Raw genomic sequence first — 27,061 nt, 5'->3', positions numbered from 1 at the left:
CACAGGAGCGATTGCTCAGTCGACATTATTAGATAATTGACTGAACCCGTTAATATTTGTGGGTTCAGCTGATGTTAATCTAATGTGTATGGGGGGCCTTTACCCTCACTCCAAAACTCTTTATCTTAAGATCTCAGTGAATGGGGCTGTGCTATTCTGGCTCCAATCACTCAGTAGCATAGCTACCGGGGGCAAAGGGTGCGGTGACTCCTTGACCAGTGCTCAGAGGGGCCCACCCGGAGCTACACTACCCTTAACTGTATCGGCGTGCTGCACCACGGTAGATCAGAGAGAAATGATCACCCTCCACTACTGCTCTCCGTTCTGTAGATCTCAGGTGGCTTTAAGCCTGCGGTCTACAGAATGGCCGAGACACCAATGCACAAGTAGGATGTCAAAGTTCTGGATTAGGTGAGTATATGATTTTTTTTATTTTAATAGATTGAGAGTGTGAGGGCTTCTGTGGGAGTCATACTGTGTTTTGGGGGAGCAATGGGGACATCATACTATGTATAAAGGAGCTATCATAATGTGTATAGCAGAGCTGTGGGCACACCATACTGTGTATAGGGTAGCTGTCGGCCCCTACATACTGTGTATAGTAGAGCTGCACATTTTGGGAGTTAGTGGACATTATCAAATATTAAGTGAGCACTTAAACATTATTGTTACAGGGTCGCTCAGAGTATTATAGCCATCAAAGGGGCAACATGTGGACACTGTTTTCTAGGGCTTTTGCATAGGGCATTAATATTTTCTAGATAGTAATTTTACCATCTAGAGGGCAGAAGGAGGCATTATTATTATTATGTAAGAGGCATTATTATGTGCGGCACTAAGAGGAGCGCTGTTATTGTGCCAAACAGTAGGTGCAGTAATAGGGACACATACAGCAGTAGCAGCTCAGCATTGGGGCATCAGTAGGATGAGGAGTTTGTGCAGGTTGGGGGTAGATGGAGACTGTGCAGGAAATGAGAGAAGTCAAATGTATCTTTGTTGTAATCTTTGCAGACAGGACGTGGCTGAAAGAAGTTGTCAAGTTGGTCTGAGCCTGAAGGAAAATACGGGAAAAATGAATGACTCTTCAGAAAGCACGTAAGTTACTATATATAACTGTGCTGTAATCACTTGTATGATCTGTAGGAATGGAATACTTCACCATATGGCAGTAATATCAGTGTGCCACCATAGTTGTAATCATGGTTACCAGGTAGGGCCCTCACAGATGTTTGCCCCCCCCCTCCCAACTGAACCCCTAGCTACACCTCTGCATTCACTGTTTGCATCTGCTAGAGCTGAAAACAGCTGGTCAGAGTGTCAGCAGTCAATTTAGAGCATGGTTACCACTCTAAAAAATTTTTTATATCCAACAATCATGGAAAACCAACACTTTTTAGGGGCATATTAGAAAATAAGTCATCTTGAACGATAAAAATTGCAAAGTAACTGCTGATTTATTTTTAATTTAATAAATTAATAGTGCACATGAAAATAAGCAACTTTGTAATATATCTTATCGCAGAAATCTGCTTCTTTCTCCTCCTGGACTCATCTTTAATTCTCAAAATTCTCAATTCACAAATAAAATCTGTCTGCAGTGAATAGAGATTCTTCCCATTACTGAGATAGATGATGACAATTGGTTCTCTTAAAGTTCTGTAGAAATCTAACTGTTGTTTCAGGAGAACCTTTTTCAGAATGTCTAAGTCTGTCTCTAGCTCCTCCTCTCTATACAACCTTATATGCACCAGCTGTCATCTCCTATCAAAGCAATGGGAAAGTCTGTCTTCACTGAATACAGAGTTTACCTGAGACTTGAGATTGAAAGATTGTATTATTTTTAAAATAATACATACAGTATCTATAACTCAATTTACTGTTACTGCACACAACCAGGATTTTAAGCTGTAAAATGATAATTACAGCCATAATGATCTGTTCATTTGCAGCCAGTCCCAAAGATATCACTGATTAATCAATATTTTTTTTATAAATGCTGGTAAGAGTGCTCAATTTGTACAGACTACAGTCCCATCCAAATTCAGGCCCACTGGGTCCGCCCTGTAGTGCGGTCTAAGTATAAGTATATACAGTAAGTGTCCTTTCAATACTTCTCTTTGCGATGGACCTCTTAATAGTAATTAAAGGGTTTGCCCAATTTTAAATCCCTAGGTTTTCTCCCAGTAAAAAAAAAATACCTATACTCACCTACGGTTACAACACCGTTGCAGTGGTATCATGTGACATTATGTCACGCAATCCCTGTGGCAAATCAGTGCTAGCTTCACTTTCCTCTCCTATGGACGTAATTGACATCTGGCCTGTCACTCGATTTGTTCAGAGCTGGTAGAGTTAAGCCAGTGCTGATTAGCCCAGGTATCGCATGACATAACAATGGGAAAGCCAGTCTCACCACCGCTGGAACAGCACCAGCATCGGAGGTGAGTATAGGTATTATAATTTTACTGGGGGGGAAAACATAGGGATTCAGAAGGACGTATAGGTACATCATCAAAGATTGCCTCCCCCTCTTTGATGTGGACTCCGGAGATGAGCCTGAATCTTTTCAGGCACATGACAGCTGATCCACCAGCGGCTGTTAGGATGTTAAATGTCAATCGCTGACAGCAGCATTTAACATGCATGTGCCAGAAGCGGGTCACTAACCCCGCCCATCAGTGCCCCTGCCACATGATCGCGGGGCACCAAATGGGATGGCTGCAGTTCTGCTATGTGTAGCAGAAGCAATCAGAAGATTACTAAGGAGACTATTGTAGCAAGTAAAAAGTGTAAAAAAAAGTTTAAAAAAAAAAGAAAAATATGAAAGTTGAAATCATCCACGAATTTGCCCCAATCAAAATAAAACAATTAAAGCTGTGTATATTTGGTATCCCTACATTCATAAACGCCTGATCGATAAAAATAATTAATCTGATCAGTAAATGGCATAACGAGAAAAAAAATGAAAATTAAGTTTTTTTGGTCGCAGCAACATTGCAATAAAACGTCACCACGGCGTACAAAATATAACCCCTCACCCAGCCCCAGATCCCGAAAAATGAAGACGTTAGGTATCTCAGAAAATGGCAACATTTTTTTTTACAAACTTTGGATTTTGTTTTCACCACTTAAAAAGAACCTATACATGTTTGGTATCTGCGAACTCGCAATGACCAGGAAAATCATAATGGCAGGTTAATTTTAGCATTTAATGAACATGGTAAAAAAAATGGGGAAGTTGCCCTCGACGACAATGCTGCTGGTGAATGGTTGGAGAGGTGAGTGGTGTTGTGTTTTTTTTTAACCAATATACTGGGGGCACTGAGATGTGGTGGAGGAGAACAATAATGAGGATGGGGGAGAGGGCATGGAGGTGTGGTGGGGAGAACAATGATAGGGGTGGTGGAGAGAACACTGAGGTGTGGTGGGGTGAACAATAATGAGGGTGGTGGAGAGGACAATGATGGGGTGGTGGAGAACAATGATTGGGGCTGGTGGAGAGGACATTGAGGTACAGTGGTGAGAACAATGATGAGGGTGGGGGAGGACAATGATGAGGTGAGGGAGAATAATGATGGGGATGGTGGAGAGGACACTGAAGTGTGGTGAGGGAGAACAATGATGAGGATGAGGGAGAGGACAATCATGGGGGGGGTGGGGAGGACACTGAGGCATGATGAGGGAGAACAATAATGAGGGTGGGGAGAGAACAATGTTGAAGATGAGAAGAACAATGATGGGGTGGTGAAGAGGACACTGAGCGGTGATGGAGAGTACAATGTTGGCATGGGGTAGAGGACACTGAAGTGTAGTGGGGAGAACAATTATGGGGATGATGCAGAGGACATTGAGGTGTGGTGAGGAGAACAATGATAAGGGTGAGAGAGAACCATGGGGCTGGTGAAAAGGACAATGATAGGGTGGGGGAGAGGACCCAGGTGTGGTTGGAGAGAACAATGATGGGGTGGTGGAGAGGACATTCAGTTGTGGTGGGTGAGAAGAATGATGGGGTAGGAGACAGGACAATGAGTGGGAAGGGGAGAGGACAATGATGGTGGGGAAGAGGACAATGATGGGGGTGGGAAAGAGGACAATGATGGATGTGTGGGACAGGACACTGATGGGGATGGTGAGACGACAATGAGGGATGTGGGGAATTGGAATGGGAGTAAGGGGGACTAATAAAATGGACTTATGAACAGGGGGAGGGGAGGAGGATGTTAGCTATGGATGTAAAATGAATTACCGTAGGTGGTGGAAGAGGGTGCTAAGCCCCTGATAGCATCCTCCCCATTTCACAATTCATTATGACACTATCAGGGACTTAAAATGTATTGGGGAGTGGGAGAGGAGATGATAAGGTGCATAAGACACTTTATAATAAATTCAAAGGTGGGAGAAGATGCTGTCAGGGACTTGTAATGAATTGGGAGGTGGCGAAGGATGTTAAGCACCTGATAATGCCTTCTCCCACTTCCAAATTCATTATGATGCTATAAATGACTTACCATGAATGATTAAGGGACACAGGACATGGACATAGACTAAGTGCACACATTCAGGATTTGCAGAAGAAAATTCTGCTGCATATCCTAATGTGTTGGCAGGAAGAAAGTTGAGTAAAATACATTTATTTTTTTTCCCATTTTTGCCATGCTTTTGTTATGTATTTTCCCCCACTCGTTAGTTTGGGTGAAATACGTTGCAAGAATTGACATTATGCAGATTTTAATCTGCTGCAAATCTGCAATGAAAAAATAAGCAAGGTGAGCATGTGACTTCAGGGATCTCATTCACTTTGCTTGTACTGTAAAACCTTGCATATTTTCTGTGTGCACACAACCTTACAGTTAATTGGGGAGAGTCAGAGACTGAATAGTTTTTATTTGTTGGATGGCAGAGATTATAGTTAATTGGAGGCACAGTGCTGCTTATCACTTTATATTTTGATTCGTGCATTGCTAATAGTATATTAATGGCGGGGTACATTTCTTTGTTCAGGGGCGCAGTTCGAGGGAGACATATGTATGTAAACAATGTTCTGTAAGTGACCTTATTATTTTTAGGGCTGCGACGATCATCGTGACAAGATGAGTTGTGACTGGAAGATGTCAACATGAAGGTCATTTTTCTTAATGACAGCGCCCACTTTTATTCCATTGTCCTCTCTTGATAGATATAAAATGACTGCTGATGGAGCAGCCAGTGACCAAAAGACGAGTCCATCAGCTCCTTCATTACAAAAAAGCTTTCCTATTTTCCGTCAGCCATCATTGCATTATATTATCTAACGAGAGAGGACAGTATGTAATAAAGAACAGGTCGCTATAATTAATCCAATATGTATGGAGCTGTGCATAACAAGAGAGGGCACTGTGTAATAAAGTGTACTTCACCACCACTCTACATTCTCCAAGCAAGCCAAACTGTATTTAAAATGTGTCAAAATCATTTTTTCTACACATTTACTCCATTAATTTGAGATTTTTTTTTATTGCTTTCTGTTACATTTTGTTTAGTAAGTAACTAGCACACAAAAAGGCAACATGTTAAGTTCTATTTTAAACTGTGGTTGTAAACGTACAGTATAGATTTTAGAAGTATTTTAACACTTCCTTCTCTTGCCATCTAGCATCTGTTTGAAAAGCATCAAAATGAATTAGAGATGATGTTCCACACATCGCCCTTCCTTTCCAGCATCTTGGCTTTAGTGCTCCAGTGGGACATGTATGTGCCAATCAGCATTACTCTACTTGACTGCAAATTATGAAAATATATATAATAGTTTCTTTGAAAGTAGTTATGTGATGAAAACTTCACAAATTCTCAAACATCAGTCTAATTACGCCAAATAAAGCAAAAAAAGTTGAATAAATATGTTTTATGACCACATAAAAAGTTCAATAAGTTTGTAATATAATTGGAGTTACAATTATGAAAATTAAAACACATCACAGACATTCTTTATTAGTAAATATATCTTAGAGTAAATCATTTAGTCTATTAACAGATTATTATAAGTGTTATACCATCAATTCTTGCTTACCTTTAAGCCAGGAGGTCCTCTGCGACCTTGTGGACCCTTTGTAGAAAATCATGGAAAGTTAATGTCATTAAACGTTTGTGATCATAAAACTTGAGAGATTAAGTGGCTTCGTGCATTTTACGTTTTTCCAGGACTTGCTGCACAAAGCTAAGTGGCTTCGTGCATTTTACGTTTTTCCAGGACTTGCTGCACAAAGCCCTGCTGCGTTGTTTTCCCAAACACAAACACTTGATAAGTTAATAACTTATTACACTTTCCAATGTTTTTTTTTTCCTTACTTGGACTCTTTTATGAAATAAAAATACAAGTTTGATTTCTACATGCAGGAAATCGCTTGCAGCAGAGTCTAGTAACTTCATATAAGAAAATATTGTAAAAGTGTTTTAAATGTCCAGTAAAATAATTTGCTATCAAATAGGGAAGCCTCACAGTCCATTAACCAGACTCGAGTAAATATTAGCAAAACCAAAGAAAAGACAATGTGCGCATATACCCTAATGAAAATAAAGAAGTAAAAAAGCAAGTGCATTAAGTATTTAACATAGGGTATTTAGTAAACACTGTTTTTGATCAAAAAAAGCATAAAGCTGTCCCACCGCAACAAGGTATACCCAATTGGGACAGTACCACTGAGCTGGCCAGTTCATACATAGTCCCTCCAAAGCTGGGTGTCCGGTTGGGACCCCGTGACTCTCTGCCACTATTCACACTAGGTAGGTTTTAACATTAGAGAGTGTAGGTACTGTTCCAATTGGGTACACCTTATCACGGTGGGACAGCTTTATGCTTTTTTTGATCAAAAGCAGTGTTTGCTGAATATCCTATGCTAATTATTTCATGCACTTGCTTTTTTACTTATTTATTTTCATTAGGGTATATGCACACATTGTATTTTCTTTGGTTTTGTTTATTTCCATCGCCAGTGTGAACATGCTTTTACAACATGCATGTTTTCACGTAATACTCCAACTCAGTTTTCTTTTTTTTTTTTTTCGAGTAAATATTACTTAGAATATTTAGTGGGCCTCCATGTACTCTCTATGAATGAATATGAATGAAGGGTACATAAGCACAAAGCAATTCAGCAGTGTACATGAGCACAAAGCCGCAGCTAAACTGGCCAATAGGTTCCATCAGCTGTCCTGAAAAAGGTACAGTAGGTATCACCAAATGCTTTTGACATTGGGCGGAACAAGGGGCAGGCTGAGTAGACCATCACTAGGGGGACCTTGGAGGCTAATACAATTTATACAACTCTACAAATCACTAAGATATGTCCTCACTTTATGATCATGTGGTACAACCTCTTTGACCCTCATGATCCCTACAGGCTTTATAGTAAGGACGGGCTGCTCCTCAATAAGGATGGTGCAGATGTGCTGAGGGAAAAAATGGTCAGACGGATGGAGGAGCTTTTTTTTACTATCAATGGCTATGCATAAAATGGATACTTAGAGTTGACAAAGTGAGGTCAAAAGTAGGGGTCAATGAGGATGTAGAGGGGGCTAGGATGTGTAAAAAAGTAGGGAGGTGAGTAAGAGTAATAAAAGTGCTAATAGCATTAAATGTCTGGTGGTGAATGCAAGACGTCTTGTAAAGAAAATGAGTGGATTGGAGACTCTTATATCAGCCATGGATTATGATGTGGTGGGCATTACGGAAACCTGGATGGACGAAAGCCATTACTGGATGACAAGTGCAGAAGGTTACACTACATTCAGAAGGGACAGGAAAAAAAAAACAAGAAAAATTTCTTCCTCCAAGATGGCGCTGCCTGCGCAGTAGCAGCTATCGGATCACCTCTATATACACTGATAGCTGCTGCTGAACAGGCCGGCAGGCTCCATTTTCAAATTGATTTTTTTGTACTATCTGAATAACATCAAGCACAGTCATTATTAGGACACTAAACATGCGATCATGTTGCAACGCAGAGGCCACGGCGGGCATCTGCCTGCAGAAGGTTTTTTTTGTCATCAGTATGTACAGATATTCATTATGCAAATTGGGGGCAGGGCAGTGAGGGATCAGTGACCTGTCAGCAGTCTGCATTATGAATACCTAATCAGAGCACCAGATGAAGACCCCCACAGGCCGCCCCGGGGTACGGGCATATCATTAACTCAAAACTGAAAATAAAGATTAAAGAACAACCATAAGACGGATTTCATCGACCCAGGTATCATTGTAATCAGTATAATAGCATCAACCTGATACTGTCTGTAGGTTACTGTGCACAATCCTGCTGACCGGTTCCCTTTAAGTATCGTCTGGTTCTAATACTTGGGCAGTATATACTTTACAGTGTAGAATGGTGGGGCACTGCATAAAAAAGATTCTTGTACAAAATGATTCCCTGCACAGTAAAGAAAAGTTCAGTGACCTAATATTTAATGGAGTTTTAATTGGATTGGACAATCTGTGCTTAATTTATTCAGGACCCTAATTAAAATGAAAGCAGTATACACTCACCTACCGGAGTGCAGCTGTTACTGGAAAGTGACTTCTTGCATCACTTCCAGGCTGCAGCCAATGACTGATGATGTTGGACTACAACTCATCAATCAGTCATGTCACTCTCCAGGAACAGTGGCGCCAACATCGCTAGAACGGCGCTGCTGGGGAGGTGAGTATATGCTGTTATTATTGTAATTGGGGTTCTGATTTCATTAAGGTGGGCTTTCCAGTAGAGAACAACCCCTTCAAGCATTATAAAGTTTTCAGTACAAATTGCTCAATAATATTGCTCTCTTTAAGGCTGTGTACTGTAACACCACTGTAGACAGCGAAACATTATATAAACAGTTACAATTTTACCTCTGGGCCGTTATTGCCAGGTTCTCCTTCAACACCATCTTTTCCTGGTTCTCCCTGTAAAGAAATTTTAACATTTTAAAAATACATTTATACATGAAATCAAATTTCTAAATGTAAACATTTATTTATTTCTACATGCAGTACAAATTCTGTAATTTACCAGATATTTAATGGGGCTCATTAATATATTTTATTTATATTATTTTATTTATATAGTCAATTGTTATGGGGTTCATATACTTTTTGATTATTTTCCACTAGAGGATATGGCATCCATGACTCAAACAAGCCTCATGTGATGGATCAGCTTGTCTGCGCCTCCTAATGAACGACGCGTTGAGGTCGTTGTGAACTGGTATAATGGGGTCTATCTTTGTACAAGTGATATCCCTGAGTTTTACAGTGCTTTTTTCTTCTATTTTATATAGATTATTTGCCTTAAACCAAATGCCTCTACAGCGTTGTTTACATTAGCACTAACAGCACTTCATATCTGATTGCTATTGCACTGATGACATTTTATCATATTGCATTTAAGAGAACCTGTCAAATGAAAAAACGCTATTAATCTGCAGATATCTAGTTAATCTGCAAGTTAATAGCGTTCTGAACCTGCCCAGCACCTGCACTTAGATCCACACTACCAGAAGGAAATGAACTTTATTCCCCGGCAGTGTTCTGGTTCCAGTTTAGGGGGGTGGCACCGGCACGGATTCAGTCACTGCTCAGTGTATAGAGAGTGGTGGCTGTTACTGCACCCCTCCACTGACTGACAGAAGCTCAGCAATAGACCCTGCTAACAGTCAGTGCCAGGGAGCAGTTACAGCTGTCATTCTCAATACACCGAGCGGAGACTGAACCTGCGCCAGCCCAGCCCTCGTGACTGAAACCGGAAGACAACGGGGGGGAAATAAAGTTGCGGGCGCCAAGCAAGTTCACAACGCTATTAACCTGATTATTAATTATTGTAGATTAACCCTATATCTGCATGTTATTAACAGGTGACAGTCAGGTTCTCTTTAATCTGTGATTTTCTTCAAATAGTCACTTTACTAGTACACTTCTAAGAATACTATTTCTGTCTCTCTTATCAAGGAATCTCACTCATATAAGGGGTTTATTTGAGAACAGGCCTCCTTAGGGATTCCTAGGGTGGCGCCTATCTAGAGTAACTATTTAGGGTGCCAACCACCATGGTCAAGTACGACCATCTATAGGTTACATTGTATATAGAGAGTATATATGTGAGGTTCCCTTATTCCTTTGAATCCCTTTATTTGCCCTGTACTCATTTAGCTTTGTAGTGGATATCAATTGTGACCACCATGGCCATTTACACTTTACTGTTTGGGAACTGTATAGTATTTCTCCTTTTAATTAATAAAGGTTATCTTTTATAGGAGGGGTTGGTTATGTTAGACATTTTTTATATCCTCCTAATCATTGTTGTTTTTTGTTTGTCTATCCACTAGAGTAGCCTGACTTATAAAATGCTCTTTTTAATATCAAGGGTGGGGTAGGGGTTCATCATTTATTATTATTATTATTATTATTATTATTATTATGAGACTTTTACAAAGTAAGAGAAATCAGAGATTTATGAATGTCTGCAGTTTTGTATTGTGAAATCTGGTGGTAGATCTGTTTTGCTTTGTGTATCAGCTTTTTCTCAAACATATTTAATGTTATATTGTCTTTACTTGTCTGAAAATACAGATCAAACCCGGGATTAAATATAGAAGTATACAGAGCTAAAAAAATTTTTTAAAAATAGTCACAGAAAGTCACAGAAGGAGGCAGCCATATTTCCAAATTCCTGGTCACAGTACTAATGCACTTCAGGATGTGGCAAGCTCCATGGTGTGTAGGAAGCCCCCATGTGCATTTGTAATAGGAAGCAATGGACGTGACCAATACATGGTGCACTACAAATATCTGTGTGATTGATGTCCACAGATTTTTTTTTTTTGGTTGAATGTTCTTTTCTATGAATTATTTTTCTAAAATCACATTAACTACATTATATAAAATACAGTGCAAATACACATGACAGTAGACATCTTACATGACTGCATTGTAAGTCAAGAGCTGATGTATGTACCCGGCAGAAAATGACTGTGTGTCATGGTCAGGATCTGCCTTTAACACTCAAGTGAGGAGCGTAGCTCTACCTGCGACTGTTAACTTAATAAATGCCACTGTCAAACTTTGACAGCGACATTAACAGCGTGTCGTCATAGGAGAGTGTCATTCTACTTGCCCAATGGCAGCAAAACAACATAAGCGAGGGACACAAATGGATTGCCATAACAGCCTTTTAAAACCTCTGTGCCTGTCATTACGGAGCTCTGCTGAAACCCAGCCTGCGGTCGGGCTTCAAAGGTGACTGTGATTGTTTCTATATAAAGCAATAATCTAGTATTGCTGTATATAGTATAAGCAATCAGGCAATCGCAGATTTAAGTCCGTTAAAGGGACTAATAAATAGAGTGAAACATTAAAAAAATAAGAACATAAAATCAGAATCACCCCCATTAGAAATACATATATATATATATATATATATATATATATATATATATATATATATATATATATATATATATAATAAAATACACATATGTGGTGTTGCTGTGTCTCTGAAAGTCTGATGTATCAAAACATAAAATTAATTAACCCAATCTGGAAACACTGCAAAATAGGATACATTTTTTTCTCACCACAATGCTGCAAAAAAATGTAGTAAAAAGAATTAAAAATTGTCATATCTAACCAAAAATAATATAAATAAAAGTGTTAGTTCACCCTTCCAAAAATTAAGTTCTCTCACTGCTCTATTGACGACAAAATGAAAACAATATAGGTCTCAGATAATCAAAACATTTTTTTTTACAAATTTCCTATTTTTTTACCATTGAAATAATAAAACTTGACAGGTTTGTTATTGTTGTAATCATAGTGTGAGTAGAATCATGATGGCAGGTCATATTTAACACACAATGTATGGCGTAAAAGCAATTCCCAAAAAACAATGTGAGAATTGCTGTGTTGTTGTTTTTTTGCAATTTCACCATACTTGGAAGTTTTTTCCTATTTTCAAATATACTATTTGGTAAAATGAATGACATCATTCAAAAGTGAATAAGGATGCTTTCTCCAGAGGATTCTTAACCCAATTTGGAATAAGAGGGTTTTTTAGCCAAGGAACCAAGTATCTCTGATGTTGAATCAGATGGTATTTTATTGGCTAAGTAAAATGCAAAATTTTATAAAATACAATAAAAACTTATTAAAAAAACCACAACACATTTTTCTCTTTCCCCTCATCTTCTCATTCCCAGGACCTCTTTCACATTATTCAAAAGTGCAACTTTTGTAAAAAAAAACAAAAAAAAACGAGCCCTTATGTTTGTATGTGGATAGAAAAATATTAAAGCTATTATTCTTGGAAGGAGGAGACAAAAAAAAGGCAAAAATGGAAATTGGTCATGTCGGAAGCAGGTTAATTATAATATTCCTTTCCATTTGCTATACATAGGTAGCAATTAAGAAGAAACTACAAATATTTGTAAGTTATTCAATGTGACAGGTTTGTGAATGCACTTGCTCATATTTTAGATTAATACTATAATAAATTATAAAAACTATGCGACTGTAAAATGCTGAAAAAAAGTATTCTAGTTACCTGTCTTCCTGGGTTTCCTTCGACTCCTTTTGGACCTTGAATATTATTGTTAATACCAGATTCACCCTAAAACAATAAATATATTTTGTATCGAGCAACCTGGAATTGGCTATAAAATTTTAAAGTAGCTTGGTAATCGTTATTTCCATACAATGAGGAGTGGTGCAGGAATAAAGACAAGAAGAAGAGACACTGTGAACATGAATATTAGAGTAGTCAGTCTTCAGAAGGTCCTACCACAATATGTGGTAATGGCAGCTTTCACAATGGGTTAGAGATTAATCTAATAAATGGTCAGGGTTAATTAATAGTTAACCATTTAGCAGTAAATGAAATACAATGAATGACATGTATATATGTGAGCTGGAAATAGAATTTGTATTTGTATTTTAGGTCAAGTTCTGAAGTCGAAGAAAGGTTGATCTCGATCCACTGGTGTATTTTTCAACGTTAATCATTATGCAATTATGGCTTTGCATCAAATATTAACCAGTAAGTCTTGTCCTCTGCATTTTACATTATACATAATACTAAGGGCTATGTAATACTTCTTAGCCAAAAGGTGAGGTTCTCTTTAGTAATGTTCATGAACTATTATCAGACACAAATTTATTTTAGGCTTACTATAGATGATAAACACTAAAATACTTTAACACGATAAAATACCATGTGTTATTTGTTATTATTATTATTATTATTATTACTACTACTATTATGCACATTCAACAAAAGAGAAAAGGCGGAAATAATAACAAACAGTAAACTATATTATTATATACTTAAAGGGAATCTGTCATATCCAAAATTGCTATTTACCTGCAGATATTAGGTTAATCTCCAGGTAACTAGAAGTAAATTCATGTTAGGCTGAATTATTGGAACCGCGGCTACAGGGAAAAATCAACTTCTATCTGTAATGGCTCACTGTACTGCCCCCATGACTGGAAGCAAGCGGCTACAGGGAGGATGTTTGTTTATTTTCTCTTTTTAGTCTCTGCTCCAGTAAACAGATGCACAGGATTGTAATGCAATTTTCCTGTAGATTAATCCGACAGGTTCCCTTTACAATTAAACATTTAATGTTGCATTACTTACAGTGTCACCTCTAATCCCGGGTTCACCCCGTTCACCTGGTTCTCCACGGGGACCTCTTTTGCCCTAGTATTCACAAGCACAAAAAAGTTACATATATCTTTGTATAATAAAAGTACATAACAGATTTGAACATACTAGCATGTCTCCTTGTGAAAATTTGGAAAAAAAAAACTATAATGAGGACTATGTATAAATTGTTAATGTTGGTAGCTAGGGACAGTTTTGTGATGGTATTGTTCCCTGTTAATTCATTCTGCCTTTCTAATATTAAAATCTGTAAACATTCTTGGCAATTAGTTATTTGTACTTGAAGAATTGTGAAGACTATTAAGCAGAATTGTTGCAAAATATTAAATCTAATTCTGAGAGTAGAATTTTGAGGACTGTGCCAGGTAGGTACTGTCGGCCATCCAGCATTGGTTTATGAGAGTATGCTCAATGATAAGAAATGTGGATAATACAGAAATCTTGGCCATTAGTACGTATAACTTGAAATTAGGCAAGTGCTAAATAACTATTAGAGAAAGCCATTTATTAGCTATGGCTTAGTGAGCACATTTTAAAATGCCCTGTTAGGAAATTCTAAGTTAGTAGAAGAGTTCCCCACCTTTAGGACCCTGATCTATACACATCTCTTGCTCTGGAGAACCGGCACGTTAGAGCTTTTAACAAGGACTTCAATGACTTTGATTAAAAAAAAATTGTAAAGCTTGAGCTGGGTCTAGCAGAGTGGACCCTTTATTGCCAGGTTTCACCCCAGATTACAGCTGTCTACATACCCTTGGTCCTTGACTCCCTGCTTCACCCGGTAAACCAGGATCTCCATGTGTTCCCTAAAAAAGAACAAAAAACGTGTTATAATTATTGCATAAGTTATATAATATTCCGAACAGCTTTTATTAGTAATAGGAGGGATCCATGAAGAAAGCTTCCTAAGGTCAATGAAAGTCCATAAAGAGGTGAAGATGACAAAAACAGGGTATTTTCTCCCTGCTGTCATATTCAGCTCACCCCTTTTTCCAAAGAACAACAAAGCAAAAATTTTAATTATGTATCCAGACTTCAAAAGAATCTTACTCTCCAAATATTTCCCCTTGAGTTCAAATCGAGTCACATTATTATCCTCATTAACCATTGCAATATTAATGAACTAATGAAATAGTATTTAAACACAAATATAATTTATTATGACATAAAAGAAGTCATGTTAACATTCTAAGACTTTATTTTACCTGCTCCCCTGGGACACCATCAATACCATTATCACCATCATCTCCCTACAAAATAATAAAACAGAATTAAGTGAAATAAAATCATTCCGATTACAAATAAAGATAATTATTGGACACTCAAATTGAGGGTAGCAACTTTTCAATATGTAAATGTGAAGCAATACATGGTGCTTAGTGTATAGTTTGTACTAATCTGTGCCATTAAATTTACAACTTTAACTCCTTACTGCCATTGGACGTACTATTACGCCAATGGCAATATCCCCCGCTTTGACATGGGCTCCGCCGGTGAGCCCACCTCAAAGTCTGGACATGTCAGCTGTTTTGAACAGCTGACATGTGCCCGCAATAGGCGAGGGTGGAATCGCGCTCCACTCGCACCTATTAACTAGATAAATGCCGCTGTCAAACTCTGACAGCGGCATTTAACAAGCGCTTCCGACCATCCGGCTGGAAATGCGACCCCGTCACATGATCGAGGGTCATCGGTGCGTTGGCATGACAACCAGAGATCTCATTGAGACCTCTATGGTTGTTGATGCTGGATTGCTGTGAGCGCCACCCAGTAGTCGACGCTCATAGGAAGTCTGTAATTCTGCTACATGGAGGCGATCTGAGCATCGCCTCTATGTAGCAGAGCCGATCGAGTTGTGCCAGCTTCTAGTATCCCATGAAGACTATTGAAGCATGCCAAAAGTTAAAAAAAATGTTTTTAAAAATATGAAAAAAATAAAAAATATAAAAGTTTAAATTACCCCCTTTTCACCCCATTCAAAATAAAACAATAAAAATAAAATCAAACCTACACATATTTGGTATCGCCGCATTCAGAATCGTCAGATCTATCAATAAAAAAAAGGATTAACCTGATCGCTAAATGGCGTAGCGATGAAAAAAAGTCAAAACGCCAGAATTACTTTTTTTGGTCGCCGCAACATTGCATTTAAATGCAATAACGGGAGATAAAAAGAACATATCTGCATCACAATGGTATCATTAAAAATGTCAGCTCAGCATGCAAAAAATAAACCCTCACCTAACCCGAGACTACGAAAAATGGAGAGGCTAAGAGTATCGGAAAATTGCGCAATTTTTTTTTTTATTTTTTTTTTTTTTTTTTAGCAAAGTTTGGAATTTTTTCTTCACCACTTAGATAAAAAAAGAACCTAGACATGTTTGGTATCTTTGAACTCGTAATGACGTGGAGAATCATAATGGCAGGTCAGTTTTAGCATTTAGTGAACATAGCAAAAAAGCCAAACAAAAAACCAGTGTGGGATTGCACTTTCTTAGCAATTTCACCGCATTTGGAATTTTTTTTCTCGTTTTCTAGTATACGACATGGTAAAATCAATGGTGTCGTTCAAAAGTACAACTCGTCCTGCAAAAAATAAGCCCTCACATGGCCATATTGATGGAATTAAAAACCAAAAAGAAGTATTTACTGTTGAGCAAATCTATTGTTGAGTAAACAAGATGAATGTTGTTATGTTCTGAAAAATCTTACGCTGTAATGGGAGGGAGAATTTTAATCTTCGCTATTGGGCCCTACTCTGCTATGTAGGTCAGCGATACAGAAAAAATAAATAAAAATACAATAAAATATACCAATATAATCAAACCAAATGTCCTGAATTTCAAAATTATTACATCATTTTTAAAAATCTCATATCAACTTACTCGATCTCCTCTAAAACCTCTTCCACCCTGAACAGAAAAAGACAAATTGTTAAAGATACTGCACAAAGTATTAGATGTTATCAACTATAGTTACCAGACATCGCACAGTAGATTGCTTTACTTCATTATTTGCTGATAAAGTGTATTATTTAATTCTAGCACAAAATCAGATTCCATGTAGCATATGCATTAACAACTACTTTTGAAAAATGAATCCCAATTCTGCGAGACGCTACTATCAACTCATACCGAGTTGTTGTGCGTCATTATAAACCTGCTATGAGTAAACAGTCTAGTGTGTAGTGAAAAACCTTTAGTATACGGGTGTCGGTTGGACCAGAAGATCCAAACAGTCAATATAGATAATCATCAGAACTCACAAATATGAAACAAATGATGCTTATTTTTATTGCAAAATTAATTCACCACGCTGTTGACAATAGCGATGGGTAAAGCGATTGGTTATGTTTCGACCCATCCAGGGTCTTTTTCAAACTTCACTATGTCCAAAAAAACAGGTAGATGTGGTGTATCGAACTCTCAGAGTTCCAACAATCATGTAGCATCTTTATGGGCGCAATCTATGACGCCAGGAGGAGACAGTGTAATGAGTGCAGCAAGTGCTCAGGACACTTCAGCGCTATCAATATATATGTGGACACTTGCCTTTAGCCCTCTAGGTCCTTGACAGCCACTTTCTCCACGAGTCCCATTCAATCCATGTGGGCCTCTCTCACCCTAAAAAATCATGTTAGATTAGAAATGAAACATATATTCTTACAAATTATTTTTCCATATTAATAGTATAATTTTACCATTGTAAAACAATTGTTAGATATTCAGTATAATTTACAGTATGTGTGTTTGGTTTGCCAAACCATCTAAAGGCAAATTAATAAGCCAGAAAAAGTTTCTTAAGTAAAGTGTACTCTGCCCTTCAGGACCCCACAACCAAGGGAGCACATCTCTGAAAAGAGGGTAGATTAGGCAATCATTTTAAATGATCAAAAGGGACAGTATGAGGCTATGTGCACACATTGCGGATTAGCCTCAGGAATTCTTTTTGAGGATTCTGCATCTCTTGGCAGAAAACGCAGGTGCGGATTTGACGCGTTTTTTTGTGTGGATTTTGTGCGGATTTACTGCGTTTTTTACCCCTGCGGATTTCTATAATGGAATGGGTACAAAAATGCTGCAGATCCACACAAAAGAAGTGACATGCTATTTCTTTTAATCCGCAGCGTTTCCGCACAGAATTTTCCGCACCATTAGCACAGCATTTTTTTTTCCTATTGATTTACATTGTACTGTAAATCACTTGCGGATCTGCAGCGTTTCTGCGTGGAAAAAAACGCTGCGGATCCGCACTAAATCCGCAATGTGTGCACATACCCTGAAGGATTCTTATCTTGTCATGCCACTGCACTATTGCTGTACTGTGAAACCATTATATGCCTTATAGCTATATAAAGACATCATTATTTGTTGCTTTTCTTCATGTGATCTGCGGTCTCTATTTGCACTGGAATGTTTTGTTTGCATCATTCCTGTGTTATGATATCAGTATGTGCATTATCCTTGTACAAGAATATCCCCATGTGTGTTAGTTTTGTGCTATGATATGCCTAGGTGCATGGCCCTTTTACTGTGAAATTTCTGCACAATTAATCTGCTGTAATTTCACTGAGTGGTTTATTCCTTTACTGCGACATCATCACTATATGAATTATCTCTATACATCCATGTGCACATTATTTTACTAATGTGCATCACTGTGTGCATGATTGCTGTGTTGTAACTATTTACTTTGCAGTGTGTATTATTTCTTTGATGTGACATGACTCTGGACATTATCTATATATTTTGATATCTCTATGTGCATTATTCCTGTGAACTAAAGAAAGACTTTTGCCACAGAATGGAGACCAAAATGAACATAAGCTTTTATTGTTCACAATTAGGTGCTAAAACTTGTCATTGGGAATCATTAAAAGCTCTGCTATGGGAACGCATGGCTCCTGTCAATATTGGTCTCAGGGTGCTGATGTATCAAGGCAATGATTTAAGGGCATGAATGTCAAATGTGTTAGTCCACCAACCACTTTACCAATACTGGGCAAAACTTTTCATCTGCCAAAAACATATTTACCATATGTTCTCCATCATTCATGCATAGGAGAATGAAGCCTGCATTTTCATTACTGTGCAATACTTACTACCCTTTTATTAAATCTACTGGTTCCCAGTGATTAGTAATTAGTTATTATGCTTCGCTTATATAGCTGTATCATATTCTGCAGCGCTTTACATACATTATCATCGCTGTTCCCTTTGGGGCTCACAATCTAGATTCCCTATCAGTATGTCTTTGGAATGTTTGAGGACATCCATGTAAACACAGGGAGAACATACAAACTCAGTGCAGATGTTGTTCTTGGGATTTGAACCCAGGACTCCAGTGCTGCAAGACTACAGTGCTAACTACTGAGCCACCATGCTGCCCAATCTGCACTATGAATAAATATATTGAAATGGGAATGATCGCCATTAATTATGTCTTGCTTCAGATGCATTCTATTTACTGAACCCAAAGCTAGTAGTAGTTTCATCGGGGATCACGTATGTAATTTATGGTTTGTTCCTAGCAGTTTAAGAAAGAAAGAGTATGTAGATCATTTTAGCTCTATTTTTAAACTATGCCATTATGGAAATATGTCCCAGAGTATAAGAGTTCTTATTTTCCAAACAAATGTCAAATGCAATTCAACTGCTTTGTTTTTTTAAATGCAAAAACTATGCTTAACACATGCAAAAGCTATGCTTAACAAATGCTGAAGGGGATGTGAAATGTCATGATAATTCAGAGCAAAGTGCTCAAATGTTTACTAGCATTTCTGCTCTCAATCAATTTTGATTACTTACCATCCCACCTTCTTCCCCTGGATGTCCTTGAGAGCCCCTGGAACCAGGCCTTCCCTAGTTACAGAAAAATATATTATATTATATTATATTAAAAAAACCTTTACAGTCTAACAATGAATCAGTCTTTAGAATTAACTGTTTGGGCTACAGGTGACTGTTTAACAATAATAGAAAATGGACTGCTTCCCTCAGACTTTTTTATTTAGGGCTATAGGCTAAACAAAAACTATTGAAAATTTGGCGTTATACTGTATACCGCAGAGGTAGGATACTTGTGTTCTCATATTCTTTTAACTTGGGGCAAAAAAAATGCAAATAGTGTATAATATAATAAAAAATACAATTAGAGCCCTTTAGTGTATGAGTAATAAAGTATACGATTTTAAGGATTTTGAAAGTTGCGAGTAACCTAAGCTGCTGGTATAGTATGCAATAAAGGAGTGCAGTTCAGAGGATGGTCTATTCGCAAATCGCTTTGAAGTATTCTTACTTCTTCAGGAGAACTATATAGATTGTACAAAACATCAAGAAAAGGTCTTAAAAAGTGTGACAAAATGTTTTTAGAATAATCTGCTTTGTTACTATTTACTGAACTGGACTCATTTGTTGGGTACTATACCAGCAGTGCAGGATACCCACAAGTCTCTAAATACCTAAATACAATTTTGGTTCTGCCAACCTGTGGGGCTGCTACAGCTGGAATCCTTAGTGTTGTTCAGATTCTGCATTTATTTATATAATAAAAAAAAAAGCATGGGGACCCCTCTATTTTAGATAAACAGCCAAGATAAAGCTGACAGCTAAATGATGCAGCCTGCAGCTGTCTGTTTTAGCTTGGCTGGGTATCTAAAATGGGGGGGACCTCAAATTATTATTTATTTTTTATTTAAATACACTGTGACTGCAGCAACTGCAGAGTGTCGCGCTGTGCTCTGCGAGACCCGGCTTCTGGGAACTGAGGTGACCTCAGTGAGTATATCTCAATTCACAATGCCCAGTTCTGAGAAGGGCATGGCCACTGTGAACTTAAATAACCTTATTATAAGATCACCTGAGTTCATAGCACCTGGTTCTCATGCTCTGCAGCGCTAGTGCTGGACTGATGAATGTCCACGAGTCCGGCACTCCGGCATTCATCAGTCTGGCATTCGAGCTACCGTGAAAACTGGTGGCTGTGAACTCAGGTCACTTTAAAGGTTACCAGAGGTCACATCCACAAGGTCTCCTGGCAGCTGCAAGGCCCGGAAACTTCATGGAAAATTTTGAAGGACATTTTAAGGTTACATGTGTTGGAACACCTGGAGGCTGTGAACTAAGATTACCTTGGGTGTGTATTTTACTATATTTAATATATAAAAAAATGAAAAAACAGCATTGGGCCCCCCGTAATTTTTATAACCAGCTGAGGGAAAGCCGACTGATGGAGTCTGATGTTAATATTCTGGGAAGGGACCAATTGCATAAAGGTTCACAGGCTATCAATATCAGCTCACAGCTGTTTGCCTAGCATTTACTGGTTATTATAGTGGAGACCACCCAAAAAAATAATGTGGGGCCCCCTAACAGCAGTAGACTGATATTAATAGCCTAGGAAGGAGCCACAGATATTGGTCCCCTTTCAGACTAACAACATCAGCTCTTAGCAGCCCCAGAAGTGGTGCTACCATAAGAGCCTCACTCTTCCCACTTTCCCTGGTGTGGTGGCAAGTGGGGTAATAGGATTGGGGTTGAAGTCAGCTTTGTAATGTCAAATGACATCAAGCCCAGGGTTTAGTAATGGAGAGGCGTCTATAAGACACCACCATTACTAACTCCATAGTCAAATTTAATAAAGACACAGAGAGTAAAGTCCTTCAATTGAAATAAACACACAGAGTCCTTAATTTGAAATAAAAACTCCCCAACCCTCTTTTACCCATTTATTCAATAAAAATAAAAAGCAAAGTTATACTCATCTTTCCACGATAATCCATCAATGACCTTGCCCCATGACAGATCTGGATGGTTTGGTGAGCAATCACATCGGCTCTCCACGCCAGCCGGAACATACTGCACAGAGCATGAGAATGTGGCTGCCTGTGAACGGTGGTGATATCATTAAGGTTACTGCTCTTTACTGCAGCCGTTTTCTCATGCTCTGCTCAGCGCATTCTGTCTGGCGTGGAAAGCGGTCACGTCACTGATGTGATCGCTCACCAAACAATTTTGTTCATTGTGGGACATGGCTATTAATGTAATATCGGCGGAAAAGCAAGTACAGCTTTCGTGTTTTTTTTTGTTTTGTTTTTTAATAAATGGGTTTAAAGAGGGAAGGAGAGTTTTTATTTCAAATAAAGGACTTTGTTTATTTCAGTTAAAGAAATGTACTCTGTCTCTGTCGTTATTAAATTTGACTATAGGATTAGTAATGGGGGTGTCTGATAGACACCTCTCCATTACTAACTCCTGGGCTTGATGTCAGCAAACATAAAACAGCTGAAATCAATCCCACAACTATTAGTGTACCCTCACCCATCCCCTGCAGACTGTGAGCCCTCGCGGGCAGGGTCCTCCCTCCTTATGTACCTGTGTGCCTTGTTTTTTGCTCATGTTTAATGTATTTGTCTACATTGCCCCGTATTCACATGTAAAGCGCCATGGAATAAATGTCCATGGTCTCTTCCCAGTATGAGAATACTAGCCCCCAGCTAACCGCTTTAGGTTGCTTGGTTATCAAAAATGGGGGCGGACCCATGTTGTTTTGTAAAATTATTTATTTATATAATCTAAAAAAAACGGCATGGGGACCCCCTTCTATTTTTAATAACCGGATAAGATAACCAGTCTATCAAAAACAAAGGGGACCACGCATCTTTTTTTTACATTTTTTTTACACCAGCCAATTACAAAAATGAAAACAAAGATATTTGTCATGTCGAGAAGTGCATAAATTGCTCTTGTTTATTTGACTGATTGGTTTATTGCAAAAGTATTGCTAATAAACCTAATTTGCAATTCAGTTTAATAATTGTGATTGTAAAGCTATGTTTTTTTTATTGTATGTTTCATACAGATTTGTCTGCAATATAAGAGTACGATCATAGAAAAAAAAGGAAACTAAAAGTAGAAATTATGAAATTACTTTTTATTTATTTTTTGGCGTGTTTTGTTTGTTGTTTATTTATTGTTGGAATACAGAGAAGAAAACCCAGACAATTTTACTAAAAAAAGGTTAGAAATAAGCCACAAAGAGTCAAGAACACAGTTTACAGAAGATAAATAACATGCAATGTGATGCATTTTCACTGAAGGAGCATGTTATATTTTCTTTTAAAATGTATTGTTGAGATGTATTGCATATTGGAAATATTAACAAGCTTAAAGAAAAATCAACTAACAAGGTAAAAAAACAACTAATAAATCCACTTTATGTTCTTTTTTCTTTGTAACAATGATGAATGCAGATGGACAATATAATTTTAATATCAGAAATAGTCTTGGTAGCGAAGTCAGATGACTTTGTGTGCTACATATCTCTATCCAAAATTTGTGTTGAATTCTATGAAGACAAGGGTTCATGCAAATGGACTTATCACATGTCAAAGTTTCCATATTATATGTCAAAGTTTCCATAATATTTTGTGAAAAAAAAATTCATGCGCCATCACATCTCATGTTATGGAGGCGTTCTCCTGTAGAATATTTGCAGTATAAATGGCAATGCTGACACATGGCGTGTGTAAGGGTGTGCTATTAAAAAATTATTTAAAAAAATTATTATATGCGTGATCTTTTCTTACCTTTATTCCCGAAGGACCATGAGGACCACGTAGACCATCTTGCCCTAGGCATTTACATATCACATTACAGCATTTTCTTTCAGCAACTGTGTCCTATTCAAAGGTACAATTCCATAAAAATATACAAAACATTAAGGAACACAAACAGAAAGAAGATTTCTGAAAAATTTGTTAAAAGGTGATATCATTTTGTGTTTCAGCTTACAATTTCGTTCAACATTACACTTGGTAAGTCAGAAATTCCAATGCTCAGAGGTTGATGGTAAGAGAATCCCCTGCCAAATTCTATTTCTTGTAATTCATTTAAATTCTGGGCACTTTCTAGACCGACCAATAATAAACCATCAAGGCCTGGAAAATAAGAGAACGGTTTTGTTTATACATGCTCCGAAATTTGATGTAATTGTGAATTAAAGAGAGAACTAATTGCAATGTAGCATATTCTCAGATGATGAAGTGCTTCAACATTGGTTGTTGGTAGTAACAGTTATCAAGTCCATAAATTTAAAGGAGTTGTATTCCACTTTTTTTTTTAATAAAAATGGTATTGTTATAAAAAAGAAGTTCCAGACAACCCCCTCAAATTGATGGAATTAATAAAAAAAAGTACTGGACAAGCCTTTCAAATCCAAAATGTATCAACAGTTCTGAAAATACATAGAAATCAATGACAGACCTCATGATTACAAAATCGCAGTTGTATCATGTGGCAAGATATTCAGGGTATTCTGCCTCACATGAATAATGAACACACACACCCATGTGAAGCTCAGCATCTCTTCTATACCCGTACTTTTACTTTCTTGTCTTATAGACCATCATTAAAGGGAACCTGTCAGCACATTTTGCCGCTATAAGATGCGGCCACTGCCTTTCAGGGCTTATATAGAGCATTCTATAATGCTGTAGATAAGCCCCCGATCCAACCTGCAAGTGTAGAAAAATAAGTTATATTATACTCACCTGGGGGGGACGGTCCTGTGTGGTCCAGTCCGATGGGCATCGCAGGCCCGGGTCCGGTGCCTCCCATCTTAAAGTAAAGTACTGCAGTGTGCAGGCGCTGGACTTCTCTGACCTTTCCCAGCACCTGCGCACTGCAGTAATTTACTCTGCCCTCAACAGGGCAGAGAAGTATGCCGGCACAGGAGCGCCGATGCCAGGGAGTGATGAAGAAGCAGGAGGGCGGCGGCGCAAGAAGATAGGAAGCACCGGACCTGGTCCTGCAACGCCCATCGTACCGGACCGCACAGGACCGCCCACCGGGTGAGTATAATATAACTTATTTTTCTACACTTGCAGGTCAGACCGGGGCTTATCTACAGCTTTATAGAATGCTGTAGATAAGCCCAGAAAGGCAGTGGCCGCATCTTATAACAATCCTCACTCAATAGTAATAATAAATAATAATAAAAATAATAGACAGTGAGTGTGCTATAATTACAATCTGCTCCTTGACTGAAAACCTGCTCTGCAGTGTGTTTAGAGCAGATATCAGTCAAGGAGCAGTGAGAGTGATTTCAGCACTGGTGCCGCCCTGACAACTCCATGTGAGCAGCTGCAGGAAAATATAACTTTATTTTACCCCTGTACCCTAACTTAAAATTAGACTGCTGACAGGTTTCCTTTAAGATAATTTCAGCTTTTATACTCTTGACCCAGAATAAAAAAATGAGACTTTACTGGCTGGTATACTTGAGACACTGATTTGGCACTATTTATTGCTATGTATGTGCTAATTATATGTTACTTCTAGCATTACTTTGCACATAATGTAACATGCTTATTATAAGATGTTACTCTTTTCTGTATATGTCATGACAGGTTATTGGCATCTTATTCCTGGGTGAGGGTTTGATTGTCACCTGCATAGACTTGCAGTCTTAGATATGTGATATACTATTATACCTGCTGAATCAAATGCCCATATTATTTTTTCCCACTTTTTGTCTGGGTTTTTATGCAAATCTATGAAATAATAAATATTATGTATGAATGGTGTCATGAGTAGAGATGGGCGGACACCTGGATGTTCAGGTCCGGCAGGTTCGTCCGAACAGTTGCAAAAAGTTTGGCTTCGGGTACCACAACAGTAAGCAAATCCAAACTCGAACCTCATTCACTTGAATGGGGGGGCCCGAACATCCAGTGTTTACAACACTGTCATGCGCATGACAGTGTGGCAAACACTGCTTCTGATCATCGATGAAATCATCACCACCGATCAGAGAGCCGCATTCCCACGCTGCCAAAAGACAAAACTCTGACAGCTTCAGCAAGACTGATTATTAATTCCACTGAATCCCTCATCTCCTGTAATAAAACAAAAATAAAAAATAACAATATCCCTCACCAGTCCATCATTCTGTCCCACACCGTAATCCATGCCTGGGGGCTAAACAGTTTTCAACCTGGACGGTGTCAAGATGCGACCATTCAGGCTGAGAACCACTGGTGAATGAGCTGCTGCGAGCACATCATCAGTGACTAGCAGTGACGTACCTTCCCACCTCCTTGTTTTTCGCCCACTTCCATCTTCCCCTTAATTGATTGACAGCTCTGGCTTCACAGAGCCAGAGAAGGGCAGAGATAGATGGAAAGCAAGCAAGTAGGAAGTGCTATATAAATGATTGGCCACTCCATGAAGCACAGAGTGCCTGTACTAGTTTTGAACAGACATTCTGTGCTGCATGTCCATTTCAATGGGTGAAGTCGATGGCATTGCTGATCTGTTTCACTTTTTATTTCATGTGTATCTTAATGTGTACATACATAGGCATTAGAATATGTCAAAGCTAGGTTTTATTAGCAAACCTCTTCTACGAAGGGATTCCGATATCTCCTTGAGGGTCTCTACGGTATCATCCAAACCATCAGTGAAAATAATCATAACCTAGAAATAAGCACATTAGCACTTACTATTAAGCTTTATTGTATTTTATTCACATTGCAACTTAATTAAAATGTATTGCAGTTTCAGCAGAAAATGTCATTGTTTGATAATGAAATGTTACTACATTTTACCAAAATACTTTGTGCATCAATTCTCTCAAGTTTTCAGTTCTGTTTCATTAAACATGAACCTTATAGAAGCCCTCACATCTATATATTTTTTTTAGTATGCATGAAATAATATGCTCACCTACCGCCGCTCTTTCTGGAATCCAATGTTGTTCTTCTCCACTACTGAGTGACGTCACCGCTCTGCAGACTCCCCGGGTCACACTGTCCTCTGCGTGAGCAGGAAGTAGCTTTTACAGTGTAAGTCTATGAAGCGTTAGAGCGAGGCTTCATAGACTTACTTTGTAAAAGAGACTTCCAACTCATGCATAGCGTACAGAGTGAGTGAGTATATTAATACACTCACACTACATTACATGTACACATACACACATTTAATAACAAAAAATATAGATGGGAGTGCTTCTTTAATGAGTAAATACATTTTCATTATTTTTTATGAATTTGACCACCATGGAAAGTTATGAAAATTTGCAAATCATTACAGGGTGGGCCATTTATATGGATACACCTAAATAAATTGGGAATGGTTGGTGACTAGTGTTGAGCGATACCGTCCGATACTTGAAAGTATCGGTATCGGAAAGTATCGGCCGATACCGGCAAAGTATCGGATCCAATCCGATACCGATACCCGATACCAATACAAGTCAATGGGACTCAAGTATCGGACGGTATTCCTGATGGTTCCCAGGGTCTGAAGGAAAGGAAACTCTCCTTCAGGCCCTGGGATCCATATTAATGTGTAAAAGAAAGAATTAAAATAAAAAATATTGCTATACTCACC

At 38.2% G+C, this 27,061-nt stretch overlaps 1 protein-coding gene across 1 annotated transcript in view; it reads right to left on the bottom strand.

Annotated features, from left to right (window-relative positions):
- Positions 1–27,061, bottom strand: part of LOC143783231 (collagen alpha-4(VI) chain-like) — a 307,945-nt gene that overhangs the window by 151,568 nt on the left and 129,316 nt on the right. Inside the window, exons 13-24 of the mRNA XM_077271649.1 lie at positions 26,068–26,146; positions 23,462–23,607; positions 23,257–23,349; positions 19,478–19,531; positions 17,222–17,293; positions 16,556–16,582; positions 14,876–14,920; positions 14,423–14,476; positions 13,644–13,706; positions 12,549–12,614; positions 8,864–8,917; positions 6,047–6,082 (exon numbers count right to left, since the gene is read on the bottom strand). Of these exons, the coding sequence (XP_077127764.1) occupies positions 6,047–6,082; positions 8,864–8,917; positions 12,549–12,614; positions 13,644–13,706; positions 14,423–14,476; positions 14,876–14,920; positions 16,556–16,582; positions 17,222–17,293; positions 19,478–19,531; positions 23,257–23,349; positions 23,462–23,607; positions 26,068–26,146 (789 nt within the window). The remainder of the gene's footprint in view (positions 1–6,046; positions 6,083–8,863; positions 8,918–12,548; positions 12,615–13,643; positions 13,707–14,422; positions 14,477–14,875; positions 14,921–16,555; positions 16,583–17,221; positions 17,294–19,477; positions 19,532–23,256; positions 23,350–23,461; positions 23,608–26,067; positions 26,147–27,061) is intronic.

This window comes from Ranitomeya variabilis, chromosome 6, assembly GCF_051348905.1.
Source record: "Ranitomeya variabilis isolate aRanVar5 chromosome 6, aRanVar5.hap1, whole genome shotgun sequence".
Taxonomy (NCBI): Eukaryota; Metazoa; Chordata; class Amphibia; order Anura; family Dendrobatidae; genus Ranitomeya; species Ranitomeya variabilis.
Note: the sequence above shows the minus strand (reverse complement) of the source record. Positions and strands in the feature narration are given on the sequence as shown.